Below are 26,272 nucleotides of genomic sequence, written 5' to 3'. Positions count from 1 at the left end.
CAAATTCTTGAGGAAAACTGCTAACTCTGCCAGAAAGTTGTTGATGGGAAGAAGGTTCACCTTAACACATGACAATAACCCAAAGTACACAGCAAAATGGACCACACATTGCCTGAAGGAGAAAAAGGTGAATGTCTTTGTGTGGCCTTGTCAGAGCCCAGACTTTAACCCGACTGAAAATCCGTGGTGTGACTTGAAGACTGCAGTCCAGCAGCGGTCACCATCCAATCTGACGATCTGAGTAGTTCTGTAAAGACGAGGGAGCAAATATGACACGGTCTAGGTGGGCAAAGTTGGTAGAGAAGAATCCTAACAGACTCATGGCTGGAATCAAAGCAAAACGGGGTTCCACAAAGTAATGACATGGAGGTGGTCCTTTAATCATCTTAGTGATTCTGTTTTTTTTTTATTTTTTTTTCTGAACTGTTGCTGTTATATCTTTCACATGGCTGTTATAACCTGCACTGAGTACATACAGCTGGAGACATTTTTTTGTGTGTGTCTTCATTTGAGTCTGCAAAACAACAAAATGTGAATATTCTTAAGTGTGGGGTCGATTCTTTTCTATACTCACCGAATAAAACAATACTATCCAAAGGCTTTGACTACCACACAAATTCTTCTGCTTTAGATCTAATTTTGATGTTTATCCAGACATTAGCCCAACTAACTCTTTGTGATTTATATGTAATGGGCAAAACAGTTTATTTTTAAATTTTACCACTTACCTTTAACAAAAAGCTTGATATCCAGTGAACGTGCACTTTCAAGTATGTAACAAGTATATTCCCCTTCATCTGATTTTTGAATATTTGACAAGACAAGTGAAAGATTTCCCTGAGGTATTTCATTTTCATTCAAGTGAACACGTCCTGCATATTCATCCATCACATCAGTTTTTCCATTTTCGTAAAAAAGTATATTGGTGCTTGGCAATTTTTTCCATACCAAAGAAAATGAAGTCGGTAAAGTTGATGGTTGGAAAATGCAAGGAAGGAGCACATTTCTTCCAGAATTTTCAACAATATCTTCCGACACCACTTAAAAAAATAAAATAAAATAATTAATATGGAAACATTTTTCTAGTTATTTGTTTATATGTTTTAGAAAGGTAAACTTAATTTTCAGTGTTTACTCAAAAACATACATAATGTAAGCAATATTTTATATCACCTTTTTACCTCACTTTAAAAGAGAACATGAACACACAAGAATCAACAACAAGAATGTCACTCTGTTCAGGGTGTTCTGCCTAAATATTGAACCCAGAATCTAAAGCAGCAGTACAAGACACAGGCTGGAATTACTAAATCTGCATTTCTTTTAACTATGTCACTTTGGATTAACTGAACCAGTAGTATCATCAGTAATGGCTTCAAGGTTTTTACTGATGCGTAATTTATAGAGGTAGTGAATCTGGCAACCAAGTTCAGAAAACATTTGTGCACTAGAGCATACCATCAAGGATAAGATCCTCAGAGGTTACAGCCATATAGAGAATTACAGGTGTTTAGGCTAAAAACTAGTTAACAACGTAGAAGGAATGATTCCAAAAATCAGGAAAAAAATACCAAAAGGATCTACTGTATAATAATCTTTGTATATTTATTATTTTTAAACCCATGCAACAGCATGATCCAGTGAATACTCAATTACTGGCTGGAGATCAGAGCTGGACTTAGAATTTGCAGACTACATAACACCAGCCTATAGACAGAGTAAACGATTTTACTAATAATGAACCATGTACCACCACGAGTTTAAAGGTACTACTCAAAACTGAAAAGAGAGTTTTTAAAACAAGGAATAAAGAATGGTTACAGTAAGCTGAAGTAGAAGATCATGGACAGACACATCTGCAAAAAAAACCCCAAACAATTCACTTGATTGTAATCATTCTGTAACAATATAATGGTGCCCGGAATGGCCAAACTATTCCAAATACCATAGCTGCTTTAGCGTTGTTAGAAGACATCACAAACTGAAGAGCGTGCATATTTATAGATGATGATGACTGGCTCCTAAGTCGATTTCGATTTCCAAGAGCTCCCTCATAGAGCTGTGTGCTGAGCTAGAGTTGGCTTTACAAAGGAGGAATTGTGCTCTACCTGCTCTTTTGCAATTTCTGTCCACTCTCTCTTTTTAGTGTGAATTTGCTGAATGTTTTCACGAACATCATTGTCATGCCAACTGTAATGGATGGTATTATCCACTTGTCATCCAGATATAAGATTTCCTTACACTGTGGTTGATCTGGGAAACATCAAAGTGTAATTTGCAGCAACGTCTAGTTTTCTAAATATAACCGAAGTGATCAACTGCATGCACATTGCTATTGCAACAGCGTTGGACAATTTACCTCAATTAGGGATGAATCACCAAAAGAATTAAATGGATTACATCATCTGTAGCTGAAGAGCCTTTAAAAACGGCAACTCCACACAGTTGCAGGTACTTTTTCCAACTAGTGCGGCAAAAGGCAAGCAGTCCTTTTAAAAATAGTGAGTCATCTCTGTTGTGATGTGAGATTTTGCATGTCTTTATTTGTAAATTAGGCAAAGCAATGTAATATTAGTGTTACATTAGTGAGAAGCATTCATGTTTACCCCTGCATTTTAGGAATGGGTCTCTTTGAATTTTATGACAAAATTGGGGGGGAAGTGCCTTAAACAAGTTTGGCTAATGTTTCTCTGAAGTCTCTCAGTCAACCCCCATAGGAAAGTCAGGTTGCCTAACTGGAAAACTTTCACTCAACATAGGGTTTTGGGGGCAGGTGTGATGGTGTTCTATCCCCCCATTGGTCTGCTTTAAGTACCAAGATGCCCTATTGGCTGTAGGGGTTGGACAGAGAATCTATACATTTGCTTGCTTAACCTCACTCTCTCTCTTACCAAACTGATGCATGAACTGAAAAGGACAATGAAGAGCACAGCTCTGCAGCCATACTGAGACAGGCAATGCGGCCTGTTCTGAAGAAAGGTGACCACAAATGATGACTTAACTAGAGACATTTAAAGTAACTAAGAAGTCTGTGTGCCGCCTGAAACTACACATCACCATTTAATCAGGTTGTATGGTTGCCAATATTCAAATGTACTTTGCATATTGTTATTATTTGTGAATATTATCAATAATACATTGTTTGGAGAGTTATGTCAGGAAGGGCATCCGGTGTAAAATTTTGCCAAGTCAATATGCAGAAAACAATACAAATTTCCATACCGGATCGGTTCAGCCCCGGGTTAACAACGACCACCACCAGTACTGTTAGACAGGGTGCTGGCGGAAATTGGACTACTATTGGCCGAAGAAGAAGAAGAGGGGGGAGACGTGTCCGGAGGCAGGAGGAGAGGAGGAAAGTAAAAAGAGAGTGGAACTGCGGGTAGGAACTTTGAATGTTGGCAGTATGACTGATAAGGGGAGAGAGTTAGCAGATATGATGGAGAGAAGGAAGGTTTATATATTGTGTGTGCAAAAGTCTAAATGGAAAGGGAGTAAGGCCTGGTGGATCGGAGGTGGATTCAAATTGTTCTATCATGGTGTGGATAGGAGGAGAAATGGAGTAGGGGTTTTTCTGGAGGAACAGTATGTCAAGAGTGTTTTGTAGGTGAAAAGAGTGTCATACAGAGTAAGGATTATGAAGCTGTAAATTGGAGGTGTGATGATGAATGTTGTTAGTGCATATGCCCCGCAAGTTGGGTGTGCAATGGGTGAGAAAGAAGATTTCTGGAGTGAGTTGGATGAAGTGATGAACAGTGTACCCAAGGGACAGAAAGTGGTGATTGGCGCGGATTTCAATGGGCACGTTTGGTGAAGGGAACAGTGGAGATGAGGAGGTGATGGGTAGGTATGGTGTCAAGGAATGGAATGAAGAAGGTCAGAGGATAGTGGATTTTGCCAAAAGGATGGACATGGCTGTGGTGAATACATATTTTAAGAAGAGGAAGGAACATAGGGTTACGTACAAGAGTGGAGGAAGATGCACACAGGTAGATTACATCCTATGCAGAAGAGTCAATCTGAAGGAGATTGAAGACTGCAAAGAGGTGGCAGGGGAAAGTGCAGTTAAGCAGCATAGGATGGTGGTCTGTAGGATGTCATGGGAGATCAAGAAGACTGTGAGGAATCAAATTGTGGAAGTTGAAAAAGGAAGACTGCAAGGTTGAGTTTAGGGAGGAGGTGAGACAGGCACTGGGTGGCAGTGAAGAGTTACCAGACAGCTGGGAAACTACAGCAGATGTAGTAAGGGTGACAGCAAGAAGGGTGCTTGGCGTGACATCTGGAAAGAGGAAGGAGGAAAAGGAAACCTGGTGGTGGAATGAGGAAATACAGGAGAGTATACAGAGGAAGAGGATGGCGAAGAAGTGGGATAGTCAGAGAGATGCAGAAAGTAGACAAGAGTACAAGGAGATAAGGAGCAAGGTGAAGAGAGAGGTGGCGAAGGCTAAATAAAAGGCGTATGATGAGGTGTATGAGAGGTTGGACACTAACGAGGGAGAAAAGGACCGATGAGCGAGACAGAGGGACCGAGCTGGGAAAGATGTGCAGCAGGTTAGGGTGATAAAGGATAAAGATGAAAACATACTCACAAGCGAGGAGAGTGTGTTGAGCAAATGGAAAGAGTACTTTGAGAGGCTGATGAATGAAGAAAATGAAAGAGAGAAGAGGTTGGATGATGTGGAGATAGTGAATCAGGAAGTGCAAGGGATTAGTATGGAGGAAGTAAGGACAGCTATGAAGAGGATGAAGAATGGAAAGGCCGTTGGTCCAGATGACATACCTATGGAAGCATGGAGGTGTTCAGGAGAGATGGCAGTGGAGTTTTTAACCAGATTGTTTAATGGAATCTTGGAAAGTGAGAGGATGCCTAAGGAGTGGAGAAGATGTGTACTGGTTGGCCAATATTTAAGAATTAGGGGGGGGATGTGCAGGACCGTAGTATCTACAGGGGAATTTAATTGATGAGCCACAGCATGAAGTTATGGGAAAGAGTAGTGGAAGCTCGGTTAAGAAGTGAGGTGAGGATTAGTGAGCAGCAGTATGGTTTCATGCCAAGAAAGAGCACCACAGATGTAATGTTTGCTCTGAGGATGTTGATGGAGAAATATAGAGAAGGCCAGAAGGAGTTGCATTGCGTCTTTGTGGACCTGGAGAAAGCATATGACAGGGTAACTAGGGAGGAGCTGTGGTATTGTATGAGGTAGTCGGGAGTGGCAGAGAAGTACGTAAGAGTTGTACAGGATATGTACGAAGGAAGTGTGACTGTGGTGTGGTCTGTGGTAGGAGTGACGATGCATTCAAGTTGATGGTAGGATTACATCAGGGATCGGCTCTGATCCCTTTCTTATTTGCAATGGTGATGGACAGGTTGACAGACAAGATTAGACAGGAGTCCCCGTGGACTATGATGTTTGCTGATGACATTGTGATCTGTAACGATAGTAGGGAGCAGGTTGAGGAGACCCTGGAGAGGTGGAGATATGCTCTAGACAGGAGAGGACTGAAGGTCAGTAGGAACAAGACAGAATACATGTGTGTAAATGAGAGAGAGGTCAGTGGAATGGTGCAGGGAGTAGAGTTGGCAAAGGTGGATGAGTTTAAATACTTGCAATCAACAGTGCAGAGTAATGGGGATTGTGGAAGAGAGGTGAAAAAGAGAGTGCAGGCAGGGTGGAATGGGTGGAGAAGAGTGTCAGGAGTAATTTGTGACAGACGGGTATCAGCAAGAGTGAAAGGGAAGGTCTACGGGACGGTAGTGAGACCAGCTGTGTTATATGGGCTGGAGAGAATGGTACTGACCAGAAAGCAGGAGACAGAGCTGGAGGTGGCAGAGTTAAAGATGCTAAGATTGACATTGGGTGTGACGAGGATGGACAGGACTAGAAATGAGGGCATTAGAGAGTCACCATCCACTCTCTGAGGTGGACGAATTGTATTTGTCGGTGTTCGAGAGGACTGCCTCTCAGAATCAATGGCCGCGGGTGGAATGGGTGTCCATCCTGGCACCATACTTAAAGGGGCCTGTGCAGCGCCTATCATGAGCTCCCTGAGGAGGAGGCCATCCAATATGACCTCTTTAAGACCGAAATTGTGAAGCTCTATGGTATAACTTCGGGCCAGAAGGTGAGGGAATGGAGGCACTGGAAATTTTACCGCCAAGGTCCCACAAGAGCCCAGGCATTCGAGTTCTGGGGCAAGCTCGGGCGCTGGCTGAGGCCAGATGTGAACCAGGCCCGCCAGGTAGTTGAGCAGATGACCTGTGAGGGGTTGGTAAACGCCATGCCAGACGATCTCGCTCAGCAGGTCCGAATGCACTCCTACAAGGGCATGAATGGTATTTTGGAGGTTCTGGAGTGCCAACTGGCAGTACTCCAACTTGGGGTCAGAGAAGCCTGCTCGCAGGGCCCGACAGGGACGCGTTGCCACCCTGAAACCCACCCGTCGTGCAGTGGAGCCTCTACCAAGACTGAGAGAGAAGTGGGCCACCGCACCGTGCTATTACAAGTGTGGTGAGGTGGGACACCTTCCTCCCACCTGTCCTCTCAACCTAACGGAGCCGATGGACTGCACCTGGACCAAAGGAGAGAGGTACTGTGCTCTGTCACATCCCCTGGAGGTTCCAAATACGCGAGTGGTGTTGGTAAACAGACACTCGGTGGTGGCACTGTTTGACTCTGGAAGTAACATTTCCATTGCTGCTCCCTGTTATGTTCTACTACGACAATGGGGGGCTCAGAGAATGAACCTGACTTGTGTACATGATGAGACCAGGTCGTATAGGTCCGCAAAGTGTTACATCTCCTGGAAGGGGAAGCTGAAACAACTGGTCATTGCTGTTTTGCCCGAGCTCCCCTTTCAGCTTATACTCGGACAAGACTGGTCGGAGAGTAACAGCGGTAGAATAAAAACCACTCCCACACCTAGCCTGGGTCTGATTATGGAGGGTCAAGGGGCTCTCCTGGCTGCTCCCACGCTGTGCACTTCGGCAACTACTGATGACGTGGACAGCCGGGGGGAATCCCTCGGAAGTGCAACCAGGTGGGGCTCCAGGTCGGACAGACGTTCCCTCGGACTGCCCACCTGATCCGCTTGCCGGCATGGAGTATCAGTTTTGCTCTATGCTGGCGTCATTTAAAAGAGAGCAGTGGAACAATGACTCCCTGAAGTTTGCCAGGAATGCCATCGTTTCCGTAGACAATATACTATTGGTGGATTCCACACCATTCCACAGCGACTAGGACCCTGCTTTGTATTAGAGAATGATCTGTTGTACCGTGTTGCGGAGCATGAAGGTGAGAAGCGGAAACTGCTGTTAGTACCACGGACCTACCGGTGGGAGGTTTGTGAACTAGCTCACGCCCACCTCTTAGGCACCCACCTTGGGGCCGAAAAGACATTGGTGTGAGTAAAACTCTGGTTCTATTGGCCCAGGATCAATGAGGAAGTCTGACGTTTCTGTCAGTCTTGCCCGACCTGCCAGCTATGTCAGATACCCCGTAGGGTTCTTGCTCCTCTTGTTCTGATTCCCCTTATAGATATCCCATTTGAGAGGATCAGTGTTGATCTAGTAGGACCCCTGGAACCTTTGATGCGAGGCCATAGATAACGTTTTAGTTATGGTCGATTACGCAACCCGGTACCCAGAAGCGGTTCCCCTGCGAGCCGCTAATACAAAAAATATCAAATTGGAATTGCTAGGGCTTTTCTCCCGAGAAGGCATACCCAAATAAGTCCTTACGGACCAGGGACACCCTTTACTTCGGATACGTTCAGGAAGTTTGCCAAGTTAGTCCACATTCAGCATCTTAAAACATCCGTTTATCATCCTCAAATGGACAGTTTGGTGGAAAGGTTTAACCAAACCCTCAAACAGATGCTCCGCAAGGTAGTCAGTGTGGACGGTAGGAACTGGGACCAACTTTTACCCCTGGTACTTTTCGCCTATTGGGAGGTGCTACAAGCCTCTACAGGGTTTTCCCATTTTGAGTTGCTATATGGACGCCGGCCCCCGGGCATTGTGGATGTCCTAAAAGAAGGATAGGAAGGAGAGGCACTTCCTTCCACCAATATATTAGAGTATATAGCGTAGTTACGTGATAGATTGGGAAAAATTAGACCATTATTAAAAGACCACATATCGAAAGCTCAAGCAGCACAGGCTTATACAGAATTATAATCGAAACACCTCCCTATGAGAGTTTCAGCCGGGAGACCGAGTAATGGTGCTGATGCCCACTTCCCACTCCAAATTGCTGGCACATTGGCTTAGCCCTTACGAGGTGAAAGAAAGAAAAGGGATTGTGGACTATTTGGTAAGCCAACCAAATCATCGACCGAGTGAGACAGTATATCACATCAATCTCCTGAAGCCGTGGAAGGACAGAGAAGACCATCTTCTGGCCGACCCTACCCTCTCCCTTTTCTCAAAAACAACTAACCTTAACCTCGGTCGCAATCTGACTTCCCCCCAGCGACAGGAGCTTGAACGAGCAATCCTGTCTATCCCGGAAGTGGTCAGCAAAGCACCAGGCCGCACCTCATTGATTCAGCATGAATAGTGACAGACCGGGGGTGGTAGTCCGGGAACGCCCCTACCGCCTCCCGGAGGTGAAATGTGCAGAGGTGGAACTGGAGGTCCAGTGCATGCTGGACCTGGACATCATAGAAGAAAGTCACAGTCCCTGGTCCAGTCCCATTGTCCTCGTATCCATGCCACATGGGTCATGGAGATTTTGTAATGACTTCAGACATCTCAATCAAGTCTCCAAATTTGATGCATACCCCATGCCCCACATGGACGAGCTTCTCGAACAGTTGAGTACAGCCCGCTATTTGACTACTCTTGACATGACAAAGGGATACTGACAAATTCCCTAAAGTATTTAGGCTATCTGGTAGGAGGAGGGCTGGTGAAACCACAGAGTTCTAAAATAAAAGATATCCTTGAATGGCCCCATCTGATAGTCAAGAAACAGGTGCAAACCTTCTTGAGATTAGCAAGTTACTACAGCCGGTTTGTACCTCGTTTATCTGAGAGAGCAACCCCATTGACGGATCTGACAAAGAAACGGGCCCCTTTACATGTGGTGTGGAACGAAGTTACAGAACGGGCATTCAGAGATTTAAAGATGGCCCTAACAATGGCAGCTGTTTTTAGAACATCTGATTTCTCTCTTACTTTTCTCCTCCAGAGCTCCAGATGCTTCGGACACAGGTCTCGGTGCCATGCTGTGCCAAATCATCAACGGTGTCGAACACCCTGTGATATACCTGAGCCGGAAACTATTGGACCAGGAGACCAGGCATGCAGCAGTGGAACGGGAAGCCTTGGCCATCAAGTGGGCGGTAATTCACCTGCAGTACTACCTGCTGGGCCGGGAATTCACCCTGATGACGGACCACGCCGCTCTCCAGTGGATGGCCCTCCACAGGGATTCGAATCCTCGGGTCACCAGGTGGTTTTTGGAATTGCAGCCATATAAGTTCACCATCTCTAATCGCCGAGCTAACCTTCAGGCCAATGCTGATGCTCTCTCCAGGGTTCATGACCTCTTGGTTCGGGTCACCCGACCCGATGGGTTTTGGCTGGTGGGGAGGGGGGGCATGTCACACATGAGCGCATGGGGAGCGGCTTAGGGACCCGATGGGCACAGTGACAAGTCGTGCCAGGGGACAATGGCGGGGTACAAACTTCTCTTTTTCTGTTTCTTCAGAAAGAACGGCGCCACAGCCATAACCATTCCCAGACGACTGTTGATTCCACCTATTTCCGGTTCCTTTCTTACCTCTAGTCCCCTCATGATGACGCTGTATTACCCATCAATCACCACGGCTTTCCCCATCATTTCATCACTTCCTGTCCTCCACTATAAAATGTCCGCAATGCTTTTGTTTTACCATCTGGTGTACTGAGTTGAAAACACTGATGAACTTTATTTTCCTTTACAGTATACAGGGCCTAAAACCCCTAACCTTGATGATTGTGTCTGTTTTCTTACTACAATATATAAATATATATATATATATTTTCTTATTTAAATATTATATATATACTGTATAGTATATTTAAATATTATATATATATATATAATATTTTATAGGCGGCACGTGGCGCAGTGGTAGCAGTGGTACCACACAGTGGTAGTGCTGCTGCCTCGCAGTTAAGAGACCCGGGTTCGCTTCCCGGGTCCTCCCTGCATGGAGTTTGTATGTTCTCCCCGTGTCTGCGTGGGTTTCCTCCCAAAGACATGCAGGTTAGGTGAATTGGCGATTCTAAATTGGCCCTAGTGTGTGCTTGGTGTGTGGGTGTGTTTGTGTGTGTCCTGCCGTGGGTTGGCACCCTGCCCAGGATTGGTTCCTGCCTTGTGCCCTGTGTTGGCTGGGATTGGCTCCAGCAGACCCCGTGGCCCTGTGTTCGGATTCAGCGGGTTGGAAAATGGATGGATGGATATACTGTATATATATATATATATTTATATTTCAAATGAGCCCCACTATTAGCAATATATTTTCCTAAATAAGTTCACAAATAGTTCATCATACTCCATTTAATATTTCAGTTAACCATATAAAAAAAAGCTAAATAATTTCTACAAAAATATAGGTACTATTTGCATTTTAAAAATCCTAGTGAATACAAGATAGACAGATAGATAGATAGATAGATAGATAGATAGATAGATAGATAGATAGATAGATAGATAGATAGATAGATAGATAGATAGATAGATAGATAGATAGATAGATAGATAGATAGATAGATAGATAGATAAAGAATCAGTGTCTTCAAGATGAAAATAGAAAGGTACATGTTTGTTTCAGTTAGTGTAAAGCTGTGTGATTATTGTGGAATGAGAGTTTATCGGCAACAAAGGGATTTTAACTTTTGGATATATCTCAAGACCACCTACTCTAACTTCGACACCAGGTTGCCACCAGGCTCACTGTCAGAAACTTCAGAGGCTATTCAGGAGCTATTTATTATCTTATTCAAGGAGCAATGCCCCATTTATTTTAATGTGAGCACCATGTTCAGCTTGAAGTACACGAGAAAGTTGGCATTCTTGCATATGGATACCATTAAGGCAAATAATTAAGTATCCATTACCGACCAGCATCTGCATTGCTGACTGCACAGTTCACTTACAACATATGTATTGGGTCAAACATCTTCCAGATAATCAGATGCAATATTTGACTTTTCCAATTAATCAAATTAAGACCATGACAACCTTGCAAAAAACAGAAACACTGGAACCTGCCCTAGGAGACCAACTCACAAAGTCTATTCGATCTCTTTCCAAAGAAGCTGTTGTGGAGAAGTATGTGGGCTCATCATCCACAAACCAAACAGAGGTGGACACAGACGAATATCCTAGTGGTCTCAACCTTGGTACTGGTGTAGAATGATGCTAAGTTCTCTAATAAGCAGATTTTTGCCTAAGAAAGCAGATCATATTTTTAGACATGCTCTGTCTCCCCTTATCTTACATTATTGTACACAATGAGAGGCCCTGCATGAGTGTCCCTCCATGTGTGTATGCATCTCAAATAGAAATAGTGGATTTAGGGCTCCAAAGAACACCATCTGCTGAATCTGAAGTCCTATCCTTCAGGAGAGTGACTGTAGCAGTTACTTGTCTCTATACTCCTATTTTCTGTACACCATTAAAATTAAATTCTGAAATGTCCATCTTTAACAATATCCTATTCAAGGAACCATAATGTTTTTTCTTTCATCAATGGATAAAAGAAAATTTGAATGTATCAAGCCCAATCACTTCAACAGGTAAGTCAGCCTGTTAATGGGGCCATTTTCTTGTGCACCTTCTACTTTGTTTATGTAGCTAGAGCACTGATCAAGTTGAATTTGTTTAAAAAAAAACTCATCTGTCTTAAATCTCATGGTGCCTGGACAGGCACTGTGTGATTATTAAGCGTATGTAAAAAGAAGGGGCAGTTTTCTTAAAGTCCAAATGAAGTTCACAGGAAGGACACTATTAACTGTTGTTTTGGCTGCTCGCACCTTCATTGTAAACCAGCCAAAAGATTCTTATTACTGTATTATTGACAAGCCTGAAATTAGTGACTGCTTATTCATACAGGTCTATGGTAACATGAAGATGAAGGTTCAATATTTTAAAAGGTATACACTGAGAGGTGTCACTAACTCTGGCCAATAACTTGAAAGACAGAAAGTATGCCTTTAAAAGAGAATGAAAGGACTGTCTATGATCTCTACTGAAATAGTACTGACAGTAAGTCTGGATTATATATTTTGCACATTTGAATTAACAGATGTTTTGATCTGGCTGCACTTGTAATCGATTGTGGGGTTAAAGAGATGACACATAAAGACACATGATGTTTGCAGTTCCTTCCCATCATCTTACAGCTTCAGTTTTAAAAAGCAGCACTTCACCTTGAATCTATGTATCAACTCCATACAAATCAAAAGCTGCCCAAAGTCGTAGTACTGTGGTTCTTAGGAGCTGCAGCCTAACTAACCAGTGCCACTGCAAGAATATGCAGCACAACTCTTGGCCCAGGCTTTGGTCTTTTCACATCTGGACTACTATAACTCTCTGCTGGCAGGAACACCAAGCTGCTACAGCTGATTCCAAATGCAACAGCACATCTGGTGTTCAACCAGCTGAGGTGGGTACATGTCACTCCTCTCTTCAAATCTCTACACTGGCATGCTGTAGCAGCATGAATTACATTCAGATCCTTGATGCTCGCTACAGTCAGTGGCTCAGCATCTATACATATGGAGAAACTTATGAGATCCTGTGTTTCTTCTCGACAACACTGACTTGCTAATGAACAGCCTGTAGTGATGCCCGCTCTGTGTGGCATCAAATTTCAAACCAGATTCTTCATGTGTAGCTCCTGGCTGGTGGAATGAGCTGCCCACCTCCATTCAAAGACTTGAATCCCCTCAATGTGTTTCAGAACCATTTGAAGACTCTCTTGTTTGGTGAATTTCTGTCTGACTGATATCAGCTGTTAGGTTTTGTAATTTTGGAATTGTAACTGGCTGGCATTTTGTTCTGAGCTCTTCACCTATAATAATCAATTTTGTACACTTGCCCTGTAGCAGTTGTTCCCAAATAGTTCCCAAGACCGATGTTTACACAACTATGTTGACCACTTTTGGAATTTGTTTTTAGATGTAAGCACCTGCTAGGAAAATAAATATAAACCTCAGAATGCTGTCCCATCTGGTCAGATAACCACACTAATATAAAGGGAGTGCTGCTAAGTAGAGCATAAATTTGAATTATGGTAACTGCTACCAGTCGTCCAACTCCATGGTTTTAGATAATAGCAGACCACTTCTTCAAAGTAAATGCTTAGCTATAGAAGACCAGGTGTTAGAAACCTTTTTTAAATTTTAAATTGTAAAGTACTGAACTCTTATTAGGCACACAAGAAAAGGTGAGATTTCTTTAACTCCCACCCTTACCTCCAATACGAAATTTAAGGATTTTAACAAATAACTTTTGTAACTTTGTATTTCACAAAATTTGCTCTGTGTGTTTAAGTGCATGTGTCAAATAAAATTTGATTTGATTTGATCTAGATATCTACAGTAGCTATTTTCAAACAGAGTGCAGTGCACAGGTCACTCAATTTGTGAGCTTTCTTTTAATGCACTGAGCTCTGAAAGTTGAAATATGAATATAATTCTTACCATATACTACTAACTTCACCATCAACAAAAGGAGCGTCTTCAGACATCTGTTGAAAAAAGACAGAAAAAATGTAAAATGTTATTAAAGCAGCAGTAAGTATCACTAAATAACTTTTCGAAAATACCTTTCACATTTTACACCTAATGACTTATAGTTCTTTAGATGAACCTATAATCAAAAAGATTTTAACAGTTTACTAATCACATTATAAAACTGCATTCACAGAAGCAGAGTCTTAAATTACAAGTAAACTTAATTGTCTGGAAGGCCAAAAAGTAGACATAACATGAAAATACCATAAATGTGCCATAGATGAGGGCAGAATAGTGGTGCAATGGTGGTGCTTCTGCCTCACAGTAAGAAGACCAGATTTCATGTCCCGGATCCTCCCTGCGTGGAGTTTGTATGTTTGTATGTCCTCCCCGTGTCTGCATGGGCTTCCTCCCACAGTCCAAAGACAGCAGGACAGGTGCATTGGCGATCCTAAATTGTCCCTAGTGTGTGTGCTTGGTGTGTGTGTGTGTTTGTGCCCTGCAGTGGGCTGGTGCCCTGTCCTGAATTGTGCCCTGTGCTAGCTGGGATAGGCTTTTGCACCCCACATGACCCTCTTCAGGACTACATGGGTTAGAAAATGACTGCCATTGATGAGCACACATTCTCCAGAGGGTGCAGCGATTAGTAAGACTATAGAGACAAGATGCCCTGTACCAATGTCATACCACAATGATGAGACTTTCCAGTGATTCATTTCTACAGACAAACTGGTTTTATTTATCTATCTAGTTTTATTACAGTGCCTTTCATAACTGTCTGTTGTATTTTTAACAAATTCAACAATAATGTTAATGGGCTGTTGGGTTGCATTTATGTCAGTCAGTTTCTAACTTCTTTGCTTTCCTGTGTGTTTAAACAAATCCATGTCTTTATGTGTACTCATTATGTGATTAGTGATTGGTGAAGTTTGTAATTATATTCACCTGGGAAGTAGTCATTTTGCTTTGTGCCTACACTCCTTGAAGGATGAAAAATATAAAAAAAAATACAAAAAGAAACTGAATTGAATTGAATGAACAAAGGAATGTTGTTTCCCATGTACATGGCATAAAACTTAAAAATGCAGCAGGTGGATTTTACAAATAAATTAAATTAAGACAAAGAATGAATGAAATGCCCACCAAGTCTTACAAGAAACAGCAATAACAAAACAATAACATACCTGTATATACACATGTGAAAAATCAAAAAAAATAACAGCAAATAAGATATTACAGTTTTGGTCCATCAGTATTTTAAATGGTTAAATCGTACACTTTTCCTTGACCAGCTCCAAAATTAAAGAAGCTGCACCTAAAACTCAGTGTTACTAACCATTTTTTAATAAGGTTATTTGTATTGTCTGGTTGTTTCTTGTTATGTCCTGTACATACTGTTTGTTAACAACTAATATTATTAGACCTGGTGCATATAAACATAAAAGTATTCATATAATTTGTTGCTGTGTTGGTTGATGCCTTGTGCCTACTGGACTATGTTATTCTACCTTACTCTGTATGGATGCTGCATTTTTGATAGTTTGGCAACTTTGGGAAAACCAAAAAAGATATAGTCTTAAATGTATTGTTGAAACCAGGGGCACTGCAGCCACACTGACCCCAACACAACAGGCACAGATGAAAGTGCAGCACAACACACGGTTTATTTATTCTCCCTCATTCCCACCATTACTGCCCAGTTCTAAAGCACAGTCCCTTACACACAATAGTTAATCTTCCTACTCCTGACTCTGGCTGCTCGAGTGAGGTGGCTCTTTTTAAGCAGGTCATGAGAGTGTTTCAGATGACTTATCAGTGTTAACTGGAATCACTCCTAGGTGTGGTCAAAGTCCACTTCAGGGCTCTGCAGCTCTATCCCTATTCACACTCACAGACTCTTGCATCCCATCTACACCTGTCAAAAGGATTCTTGGTTCTAAATATCCAGCTGCTCTTCAACAGAACATCCGTATCTTCTTGCAGATGTTGTGGCCAAGTGGTCTGGGACTATAGATGCTGTTTATATCTGGCCCATGTCTCAAGTGTGTCCGATATGGATATTGTCAGTCACGGTGTCTAAAATGACATTGTGTATATTAAGAGTGAAGTAAGTAGTAGTAGTAGTAGTAGTTTATTTATATAGCGCCCTTCACAGACAAAAGGTCACAGTGCGCTGAACAACAAATCCAGTACAAATACAAACAATTAAAACAAAACATTAACAATACCCAAAAAATAATAAATAAACAAACTGGAACTATTCAGCACTGATTAAAAGCTTGTTTAAAAAGAAATGTTTTCAGTTGTTTTTTAAAAGAATTAACAGACTCGACTCCACGCAGACCACAAGGCAGGCTATTCCATAGTCTCGGTGCCACAGACTGAACGGCACGATCCCTACGGGTTTTTAGCTGAGTGCATGGGACAACGAGAAGGTCCTGCTGCCCAGATCTGAGAGTCCGACAAGCTTTATGGCGTTGGAGCAGACTAGTTAGGTACACAGGAGCCTGTCCATACAAAGCTCTGAAAGTAAGTACCAAAACTTTAAAATGAATTCTATAAAACTCTAGGAGCCAGTGCAGTGTGTCGAGGATGTGAGTGATATGATCTCTCCAGCTAGCGCGAGTTAGGAGTGTGGCAACTGCATTTTGAACTAACTGAAGACGTGAGAGAGAGATGACTTGCTCAAATCTGTAAAGAGAGCATTACAGTAATCAAGCCGTGAGGAAATAAAATAATAAACAAGCATCTCCAATTCTGATTCTGAAACAGCTTTTCTTCGTTTTGAAAGTTTTCTTAATTGAAAGAAACACGAGTGGCTGACTGATCTTACATATTCATTATGCATCAGGGACTGGTCATTAATAACCCCAAGGTTACGCAGACTCGACTTAATAAGAGGAGAGACAGAAGATAATTTTAAACTAATCTCAGAATGAAGAACAGGAAGAGCAACAATTAGTACCTCATTCTTTCCTGAATTCAACTGCAGGTAATTACTACTGAGCCAGTCGTTAACCTGAGACAGACAATCAACCAATGTGACCAAAGTATTAACTTGGTTAGGCTTAAATGAAAAATAAAGCTGTATATCATCTGGATAGAGATGATACGAGATGTCCTTAAAAGAGTTAAGAATCTGTGATAGGGGAAGAATATATAAAGAGAAAAGTCCAGGTCCAAGAACTGAGCCCTGTGGCACTCGACATGTCAAAGGAGCAGAATCAGACACATCGACTGAGAAACTCCTATTCGACAAATAAGAGGAGATCGAGTCGAAAGCAGAGCCAGAGACACCTAACAGCTCTAATCTATTAATTAAGATCCGATGGTCCACCGTATCAAAAGCTGCAGTAAGATCTAACAGTACAAGCACAGAGCACCTGCCTGCATCAGCAGCATTTAAAAGATCATTAAAACCTTTTAGAAGAGCTGTTTCTGTAGAAAGTTGCCTCTTAAAACCAGATTGAAAAGAGTCATAGAACCGCTGCTTTTCTAAGAAGGCACACAGTTGCTGTTCGACCTCCTTTTCCAAAACTTTGACAATAAAATGCAGTTTTGAAATTGGCCTGTAATTACTCAAAATAGAGGGATCAGAATTAGATTTTTCAACAGCGTTTGAATTTCAGCATGTTTAAAATACGATGGAAACACACCAGATCTCAAGGAGCAGTTTATGATATTCAAAAGGCACAGACCTATAAAACGCAAAGATTTTAACATTAATGATGTTGGCAACAGGTCAGAAGGACATGATGAAGGTTTCATCTTCCTGAGCAAGTCAGAAAGATCTGAAAGTGAAACTTCTGAGAACACAAAAGACTCAGAACATGAGTGAATGAGAGCACTAGGTAAGACAGCGGGAACAATATTAGCCCGAACAGCATTAACGTTTCCAATAAAAAATGTAAGAAAATTATTACAATCACTATCAGAAAAAACCTGAGTAATAGATTGAGATGGAGAAATAATGTGAATAGTATCAAATAGCACTTTGGGATTACGCTTGTGAGTCTGAATAAGATTAGAAAAATAAGCTGTTCTGGCATCCCTAAGCAAAGAATTAAAAGAAGCAAGCAAATCCTTTAAGTATGAATGATGAACTTCCAGATTAGTAGACTTCCATAGGCGCTCCGCTTTTTGGCAGGAATGCCTAAGATTATGAATGGAGTCATTCATCCAAGGAACTTAGTGGGTAACAGAATGCTGCCTGATTTTAAGAGGAGCAGTCTTATTCAAAATATCAGTACAATGGTCATTAAAACATTGAACTGCTAACACAAAATTATCAACATTACTGCCGGCATCAGATGCCACAAACAAATCAACAAACTGAATAATCACTGACTCATTAATGAAACAAGTATACCTAGAGTTAACACAGGGTGACAGCTCTAAATTTGAAGACAAGTCAAACAAAACAAACTTATGATCACTAAAGGTTACATTACAAATTGTAACATCGTTCAAGATAACTCCATAAGAAAAAAACAAATCGAATGTATGCCCCCCACTATAGGTAGGGCCAACAACATGTACAAAATTAAAAGAGTTGGTGATACACAGAAATTCGGAAGCCACACTACATGAAATATCTACATGGATGTTAAAGTCACCAAGCATTATTACTCTATCCAGCTTAATAATGGTGGATACAAAATCTTGACAATCAGCAAGAAAAAGACTAATCACACCAGATGGACGATACATTAAAATACAATATATTGGGGTTACACGCCCAATTTTAACAATCTGAAGTTCAAAACTCTTATATGAAATGGTAGGAACAGAATGACATAAAAATAACTTCTTAAAAACCATGGCGATCCCACCTCCGCAGCCGGTGTGCCGCAGTTTGCTAATGAAAGAGCAGTCCTCAGGGTACAATTCTATCAAATTAGTAAAATCAGAATTGCGCTGCCAAGTCTCTGTCAGGAACATGAAATCCAATTTATTACTAGTAAAAAAGTAATTTTAAGTGATAGCTGATGCTAATGGCTCATCTTCTGCAAGCTCCCCTGGCATTTTTTTTTCTTTTTCCCGACCCTTCGCTCAGAAAGGGTAGTGTAAGAGCCATTTTCCTAGTTCTATAAAATGTATGAATATTTATTAGATGATAATGCATAAAATATGGGAGGTTCCTATAACCCCCGTGAATAGAATTGAGTTGGCATTTTCCTGTCATTTTCTAACAGTTTTGAGTAAACAATGTTCTTCAGTTAGTGTTTAGCCTCGCCTTGTGTAAGGTACAGAGGCGTACGTTTTTTTTCTTGTTTGCGCACGTGACCGTGCCTGGGCGCATGTCTATGTGCCAACGGCCTACGGGCCTTTTGAGTGTGAAGTAACTTAAAATAAAAGATTTAAGTGTTGAGTCATATGTTTAAAGCATACAGAAGAAGAAATAAATAATCTTTAAGTACAGAAATAACCAAAGCTTCTTAAGAAAAGCTAAGTTTACAGAAGAAACATTTTTTCCTTTTTTTTCCTTTAATCTATGTGTGTAACTATTTTTTCTTTTATTCTTGTGTGGATTATTTGCCTTTAACTTTCACTAAATATTTTTAAAACAAACTTTTGGACTGTGAGATTTCTTTGACACGCGTCTTACCCGTGCCTGACCTCGCCTTATACATCGGCGGCTACTCTAAATTAAAAAACCAGGCTGAAGTTTTGAAACCTGCTTAAGATCTGAACCTGCCTAGGACTGAAAGTTTAAAATTGCCTTGGATTATAAAAAAGAAAGCAAGCCTGTTTTTTCATCGCCATGGCATCTGAGTCCTGGAAGCCAGAGAACATTTCGAACCCCCATTGAAAGTAACAGTGGTGTGAGCGGAAGTCACGACGATCATGATGCTTCAATGGAGGATCATCTTCATGACGACATAAAGCCATCCAATTCATCAACAACTAAACTTCAAACGGAAATGGACTGCAAATACAAACAATTATCTAGTGTGATGAAGACTGTGAAGGATTTAAAAAAAAATGAATTTAACTGTGAAACTATAAAATCGATCATCAAGAACTCGTTCTTTGACCTGAAAATAGAATATAAAGGGTTAAACGACAAACTCTTATCCCTCCAGAGCAATGAAGATACACGGAAAATGCTACAAAAGGACTTTGGAAATTTGTAATAAATTTACGGGATGTACAATGAATTGGGTTTTTGAAGTACGTCAAAATATAAGCTTCAACCAGCAGCCCGACTTTTCGGCTAAGCAATTCAAGGATTACAGAACGACGAATGACATTCTTGACGTTTCACCAGAAGACAGTAACCCTCAGATTTCCATTCAAAGTAAAAGTCATGGAAGCTCAACGTCTACTTCTAGTAGTGCCATCAGATCTCAAGAGGCAGCACATGCCGTGCTGTGGGCTAAAGCGGAGAACCAAAGAAAGCAACAGGCTCTAGATATGGAAGAAATGCAGTTAAAAGCTAAGAGAAAAGCTGAGGAAATGCAGATAAAAGCTAAAAGAGAAGCTGAAGAAGCTCAATTGAAAATTAAAAGAGATCAATTGAAATTGGAGGCAGCTATAGCAGAATCCAAAGCAAAATTGGGAGTTATTAAAAGACGCTATCGAAGTTCAGATAAACCCAATTCTAGTAACGTCCCTCAGAAACCAGACGTGAGAAGCACAAAACCACAAGAAGCAAGTATTCGTGATTTTCCACATAACAACGAAAGTAAAAAAAATATCCCCAGCAATCGCTTTATCAGCAGGAAAATAAAGCGCTACGATCAACAGAAAGAACAACAGTATAAGACACAAGCGCCTTATGTGCCACACAAAAAGATCCCAATATTTGACGGCGATCCCTTGAAATATGTGGACTTTATAAGAGTATTTGACTGAGCTATCGATTAGGCGATTGAGAATCAGCGAGATAAGTTGGACTTTTTAGCGCAGTTTACTAAAGGTTCACCTCACGAGATTGTTAAACACTGTAAACACTTGTCACCGTTAGAAGGTTATCAGAAGGCAAGAAAGAAACTCGAAAGTCTTTATGGAAACCAGCTACGGAAAGCCGATGTCTATACGAGAAAGGATAAAGGGCAGCCACAAATAAAGCCAAACGATGGAGAAGAACAGAACGATTATGCCAACTTTCTTGGCGAATGTATAAATATTATGCCCAACTTACAAAGCGGACAACAATTTGAAAGTAAGGATAAGTCTCCAAACTTCCTCAAGACCTGCTAGCATCGTGGCAATGCAAAGTACAGAGTATTGAAAGTAAGGAGAGCAGGCGAACACCTCTCGCCATTCCAGTGAACTTTCTTAATGAACAGCCAACATCAGGTTTGGATCCCGCGTACAGCTCAGCTCCACAAAGCCATACCTTCAAGAAGGAAAAGGGCAAAACTGATCAAGAGAAGAATCCCATGAAAGGCGTCCTGAGAGAAAGCAGCTTTGTTACAAACTTTTCTGTAGCGGACGAAAAAACGGATACAGACACCTCAGTCAAAACGGCGGAGACGGTTGGACGTACAAACGGTAAGCTCTGTCTTTTTTGCAATGAAAATCACGATCTTAACGAATACAGTGGAATTCAGACATTAACTTATGAAAGTAAAATTGACTTTTTGAAATCTAAAGACTTATGCTTTAAGTGCCTTAAACAAGGACATTTTAGTAAAGACTGTGAAGAAAAGATTAAATGCCAAATATGTTCTCAGTTACATCCAGTAATTCTGCATATGAATAAGGAAAAAGGCACCGACGATAAAGCCACACCTCCTAAAGAGGAGAACGTTATTTCAGAAAAGAATGACATTTCTTCTGCCCAAATTTCTGTTGAACCGTTAGAGACTTGTTCTGATACCGGGGCCAGTAAAGAGTGTGTCTTAGCTGTGACTCCAGTTCAAGTTAAGTCCGAAACGAGTGAAAAATGTGTAGAAACATCTGCTCTAAAAGACTCTGACAGCTCAGCTACATTTTGCACTAAAAGTCTGCAAAAGCAGTTAAAACTTTCTGGAAGAAAGTCTCACATCTACATCAGCGCTGTAGAAAGAGACACAGTAAGTAGTCAGAAATTAATAAAGTGTACAGTCTTAACGGAGTTACAAGTCTGTGAGATAGAAGAAAATACATTTTTTGATACACCAGAAGTGTATACACTGAACTCTTTACCAGTGAAAATGAAGAACATCTCTAAAGAAAAAGATGTCAAGAAATTGTCTTGTCAAAAAGATGTGTATCTACCCCAGATAAATGCTGACCAAAGCAATAATATTGTAATTACAATTCTATTATTAATATTGTTGTTGTTAAATACAAATGCCCGCAAAATCATGGAGCCATGGCAAATCACACATAGTGAAGATGAAAGACTTTATGCTGTGAAAACATTCAGAGGGTGGCCCGAAGGTAATCTAAACAATGAACTTGAGGAATACAAAATGACAGTGCATCTTTTTGGTGCTACTTTGTCACCCAGTTGTGCCTCTTATGCCTTAAGAAGAACAGCAGAGGATGCAAGGGACACAGCTCCGGAGGAAGCAGTTAACACTGTACTGTTAAATAATTTCTATGTTGACGACTGTTTAAAGTCAGTTGCTACAGAAGGACAAGCCATTAAATTGGCCAAAGATCTTCAAGCCCTGTCCTTAAAGGGAGGATTTTATCTTACAAAATGGATAAGTAATAGCAGAGCAGTTTTGCCGTCAATCCCTGAAGAAGACAGGGCAATGGATCAAAAAGACTTGGACTTAAGCCATGATCTGTTACCAGTTGAAAGAGTCTTTGGGTGTTCAATGGTGCACACAGACTGACAGTTTCAAGTTCCAGGTAAAGCTGCAAGATAAGCCTGCTACAAGACGTGGTATTCTGTCAGTGGTCAGTTCAATATATGACCCACTTGGATTTTTAGCGGCGGTCATATTTCCTGCCAAGCTTATTCTAAGAGAACTGTGTAAAGAAAAATATGCTTGGGATCAAGAAGTGGGAGCTAAGTACGTTTGGCAATGGAAAAAATGGATGGACGATTTGCAGCTATTTGTGGATTACAATGTAAACAGGTGCTTTAAACCGCCTGGATTTGGTCACATAATGACCGCACAAATGCATCATTTTGGAGTTGCTTCAGAAAACGGGTTTCCTACCTCCTTTTGACTAACAAAGAAAATGAGAGATATTGTTCATTTCTAATGGGGAAATCAAGAGTGGCACCACTAAAATCTGTCACTATACCAAGATTAGAACTTACAGCAGCAGAGGTTGCAGTCAAAATGGACTAAATGTTAAAACGAGAACTGCAGATTCCCCTGCAAGAGTCAATCTTTTGGCCTGACAGCACCACAGTACTAAGGTACATCGCAAATGAAAGTGCATGCTACAAGACCTTTGTTGCCAACAGAATTGCAGTGATAAGAGAGCACACGCAACCCTCGCAATGGAGGTACATCGCATCTGTGCAGGTTTGACAATAGAAAGCTTCATCAAAAGTAAGACTTGGATGCAAAGCCCGAATTTCCTACTACAGCCAGAGCATGAATGGCCTAAGAGACCAGATGAGGTGGACTTGTCTACTAGCGACAATCCGGAAATAAAAAGGTGTGTAGTAAATTTTGTAAGTGTAGAAGAAAAAACTGAACCGGTAAAAAGACTTACAGTATAGAGTACTACTCGGAATGGTACAAATTAAAGAAAACAATAGCTTGGTTCCTTAAGTTTAAAGAAGTGCTAATGCGTTTGAAAGAAGAGAGAAAGGCAATTCCATATACAGTTAGCCAATCTGGACATAGCCCAGAAAGACAAAAGACGCTGATCACGAAACATATGAAGGAATACAAATCAACAATGAGACTAAAGCCACTGTCTCTAGATGACTTGTCTAAAGCAGAAGACGAACTTATTCGCCTCACTCAACTACAAGCTTACCCAGAAGAAGTTAAAGCCTTGCACAAAAATCAGCTTGTAAAGACAGGTAAAATAAACAAACTGGACCCAGTTCTGCAAGATGGAATATTGAGAGTTAGAGGAAGACTCAGCAAATCAGCAATGCCAGAAGAGGCAAACCACCCTGCAATCATTCAGAAGAATTCAGATATTGCTACTCTCATTACGCAACAAGTTCATAAAGAAATTGGACATTGTGGGTGTAATTACAAGATGCTACAACCTGACACTCCTGGGTAAAGACAATGCCAATTGCAAAAGGGGCAGTCAGAAGAGTTTGTGTGCAGATCCAGACCAGCACACTGGACAGACTTGTGAGCAAACTGTGCCTGCTCCAGGAAGCAACAATGATTAAAAATGACTCATTTTCTTATTGCATGCCTAATTTTAAAGTATCTTAAGTTTAGTGCTTGTGTTTATACATTAGAGTTTAAGCTTTAAAGTCTCTTAAGTTTAGTATTTGTGTTTTTATAGTAGAAACTAAGTTTAAGCTTCTTAAGGTTTGCTTTAAGTTTGGTAAAGTAATGAAGGCTCTTATTAAGTAAAGTTAAGTAATTGATTTCTGCCCTAGCATAACAATTAGGGGCCGGACGTGTAAGAGCCATTTTCCTAGTTCTATAAAATGTATGAATATTTACTAGATGATAATGCATAAAATATGGGAGGTTCCTATAACCCCCGTGAATAGAATTGAGTTGGTATTTTCCTGTCATTTTTTAACAGTTTTGAGTAAACAATGTTCTTCAGTTAGTGTTTAGCCTCGCCTTGTGTAAGGTACAGAGGCGTACGGTTTTTTTCTTGTTTGCGCACGTGACCGTGCCTGGGCGCATGTCTATGTGCCAACGGCCTACGGGCCTTTTGAGTGTAAAGTAACTTAAAATAAAAGATTTACGTGTTGAGCCGTATGTTTAAGGCATACAGAAGAAGAAATAAGTAATCTTTAAGTACAGAAATAACCAAAGCTTATTAAGAAAAACTAAGTTTATGAAAGATACATTTTTTCCTTTTTTTGCCTTTATTCTATGTGTGTAACTATTTTTCTTTTTACTCTTGTGCTTCTTCTTCTTCTTTGCTTTAACTTTCACTAAATATTTTAAAACAAACTTTTGGACTGTGAGATTTCTTTGACATGCGTCTTACCCGTGCCTGACTTCGGCTTATACATCGGCGGCTACAGGCAGTTTGTACCACCATTACATATCTAAATATGATATGTGAAAACATGCCAGCCTGTCTAACTTCCTCTGCTATTGTTCTTTTTATGAGTTGACAGATTACATTCACAACTTTGCTGAACAAGTCCTTAGACAGCAAGGTAACTAAAGAGCCTCATCCCTTCGTGCCAGTTTCGTGCTGCATTTTTCTACTTTCAATGCAGGCATTTACATGACGCTGAAGGCAAATATCATATTTGCTTAAAACTAAAATCAGATCGAGGACATTTCCATGGTTAACAGCAATGTTTTCTAAGCTATAAGCAGCCTCTTCTTTGTCACCTCTGAAACTGAGGCCACATTTGCCAATAACTTTTATGATATCAACTACACGCTCAGTCAACCGACGTTTCTTTTTTACTTATTCAAAATGTAATAACATTTGGTTGCCATTTTAATTATCATGTATGACTGCGCGTCTTTGCCAAACGATTACTGGAACGAGTTCATAGTACACTGCAAGTAGTTCAGAAACAGAAAAACGTACCTTCCAGGCATTTTAATTAGACGAAGGTGTAGTTCGGTCGACTCAGCAGGCCTGAACATGAAATCTGACATAGTGACAAGAGAGAGATGCACAGGAAGAGCGAGCGAGAGAGAGAGAGAGAGAGGGAGAGGCGGGGAGTGAGGGAAGGTTTATCGTCAGTAGCTTCATAAACTGTCATTATTATTATATTAGTTTTGTTATTACAATAATTAATAGTATAAATAGTAAAACCCCATATTATCACCTAATATTATATGTCACGAACTATGAAGTCCAGTTAACTTTTATTTTTTTGTAAGATGATTTACGCTGTTCAATGAACTGTTACTTATTGACTAACATCGCTTCCTGAGAGAATTTCATTTCTTCACATACACTGATACAAAAAAAAGGGTGTTGCTGATAATGTCTGGATGACATTTTTGCTCCATAAACGGATTTCATTTTTAAATGAACATATTGCAATATTCTCGCATCATCATTCAAAATACACAGCTAAACTACTGTGACTGGCGACAGAGGGAAACATTAGATATTTTCTTGGTTTCCATGTTACCGGATTTAATGCATGCACTTGCAACTATTCATACTGATTGAGAAACTGAACAGTATGAATGTTAACCCATTCATTACTTTATGAATTCAGGATTACTCTTTTTAATTGTTCACAGACAGTCGAAGTACAGGATACTTTTTCAAAAGTCATTCATTCATACACAGGATGTCCACAAGGCTGCATTTTATCTCCATTACTATTTACGCTTTACACAGGGGACCTGAGACAGAACAATGACCACTGCTCCATTATCAAGTGTGCAGATGACACCGTGGTGATAGGACAAATATCTGGAAAGGAATGTAAGACATTGTTTGGTAAATTGGTGTAATAAAAATGACCTTAATCTGAATGTCAAAAACACCAAAAAAATTATATTTGAC

At 40.8% G+C, this 26,272-nt stretch overlaps 1 protein-coding gene across 2 annotated transcripts in view; it reads right to left on the bottom strand.

Moving 5' to 3' along the window:
- LOC120514894 (CD276 antigen homolog) overlaps window positions 1-25,431 on the bottom strand; it is a 47,393-nt gene extending 21,962 nt beyond the window's left edge. For both annotated transcript variants that reach the window (XM_039735528.1, XM_039735536.1), the window contains exons 1-3: window positions 25,334-25,431; window positions 13,697-13,743; window positions 729-1,040 (exon numbers count right to left, since the gene is read on the bottom strand). In XM_039735528.1, coding sequence (XP_039591462.1) covers window positions 729-1,040; window positions 13,697-13,743; window positions 25,334-25,404 — 430 coding nt within the window. In that variant the 5' untranslated portion in view covers window positions 25,405-25,431. The remainder of the gene's footprint in view (window positions 1-728; window positions 1,041-13,696; window positions 13,744-25,333) is intronic.
- Window positions 25,432-26,272: the final 841 nt, after the last annotated feature.

This window comes from Polypterus senegalus, chromosome 1 (assembly GCF_016835505.1).
Source record: "Polypterus senegalus isolate Bchr_013 chromosome 1, ASM1683550v1, whole genome shotgun sequence".
NCBI classification, from domain to species: domain Eukaryota; kingdom Metazoa; phylum Chordata; class Cladistia; order Polypteriformes; family Polypteridae; genus Polypterus; species Polypterus senegalus.
The sequence above is the reverse complement of the archived record's forward strand: the minus strand, read 5'-3'. Positions and strand labels throughout refer to the sequence as shown.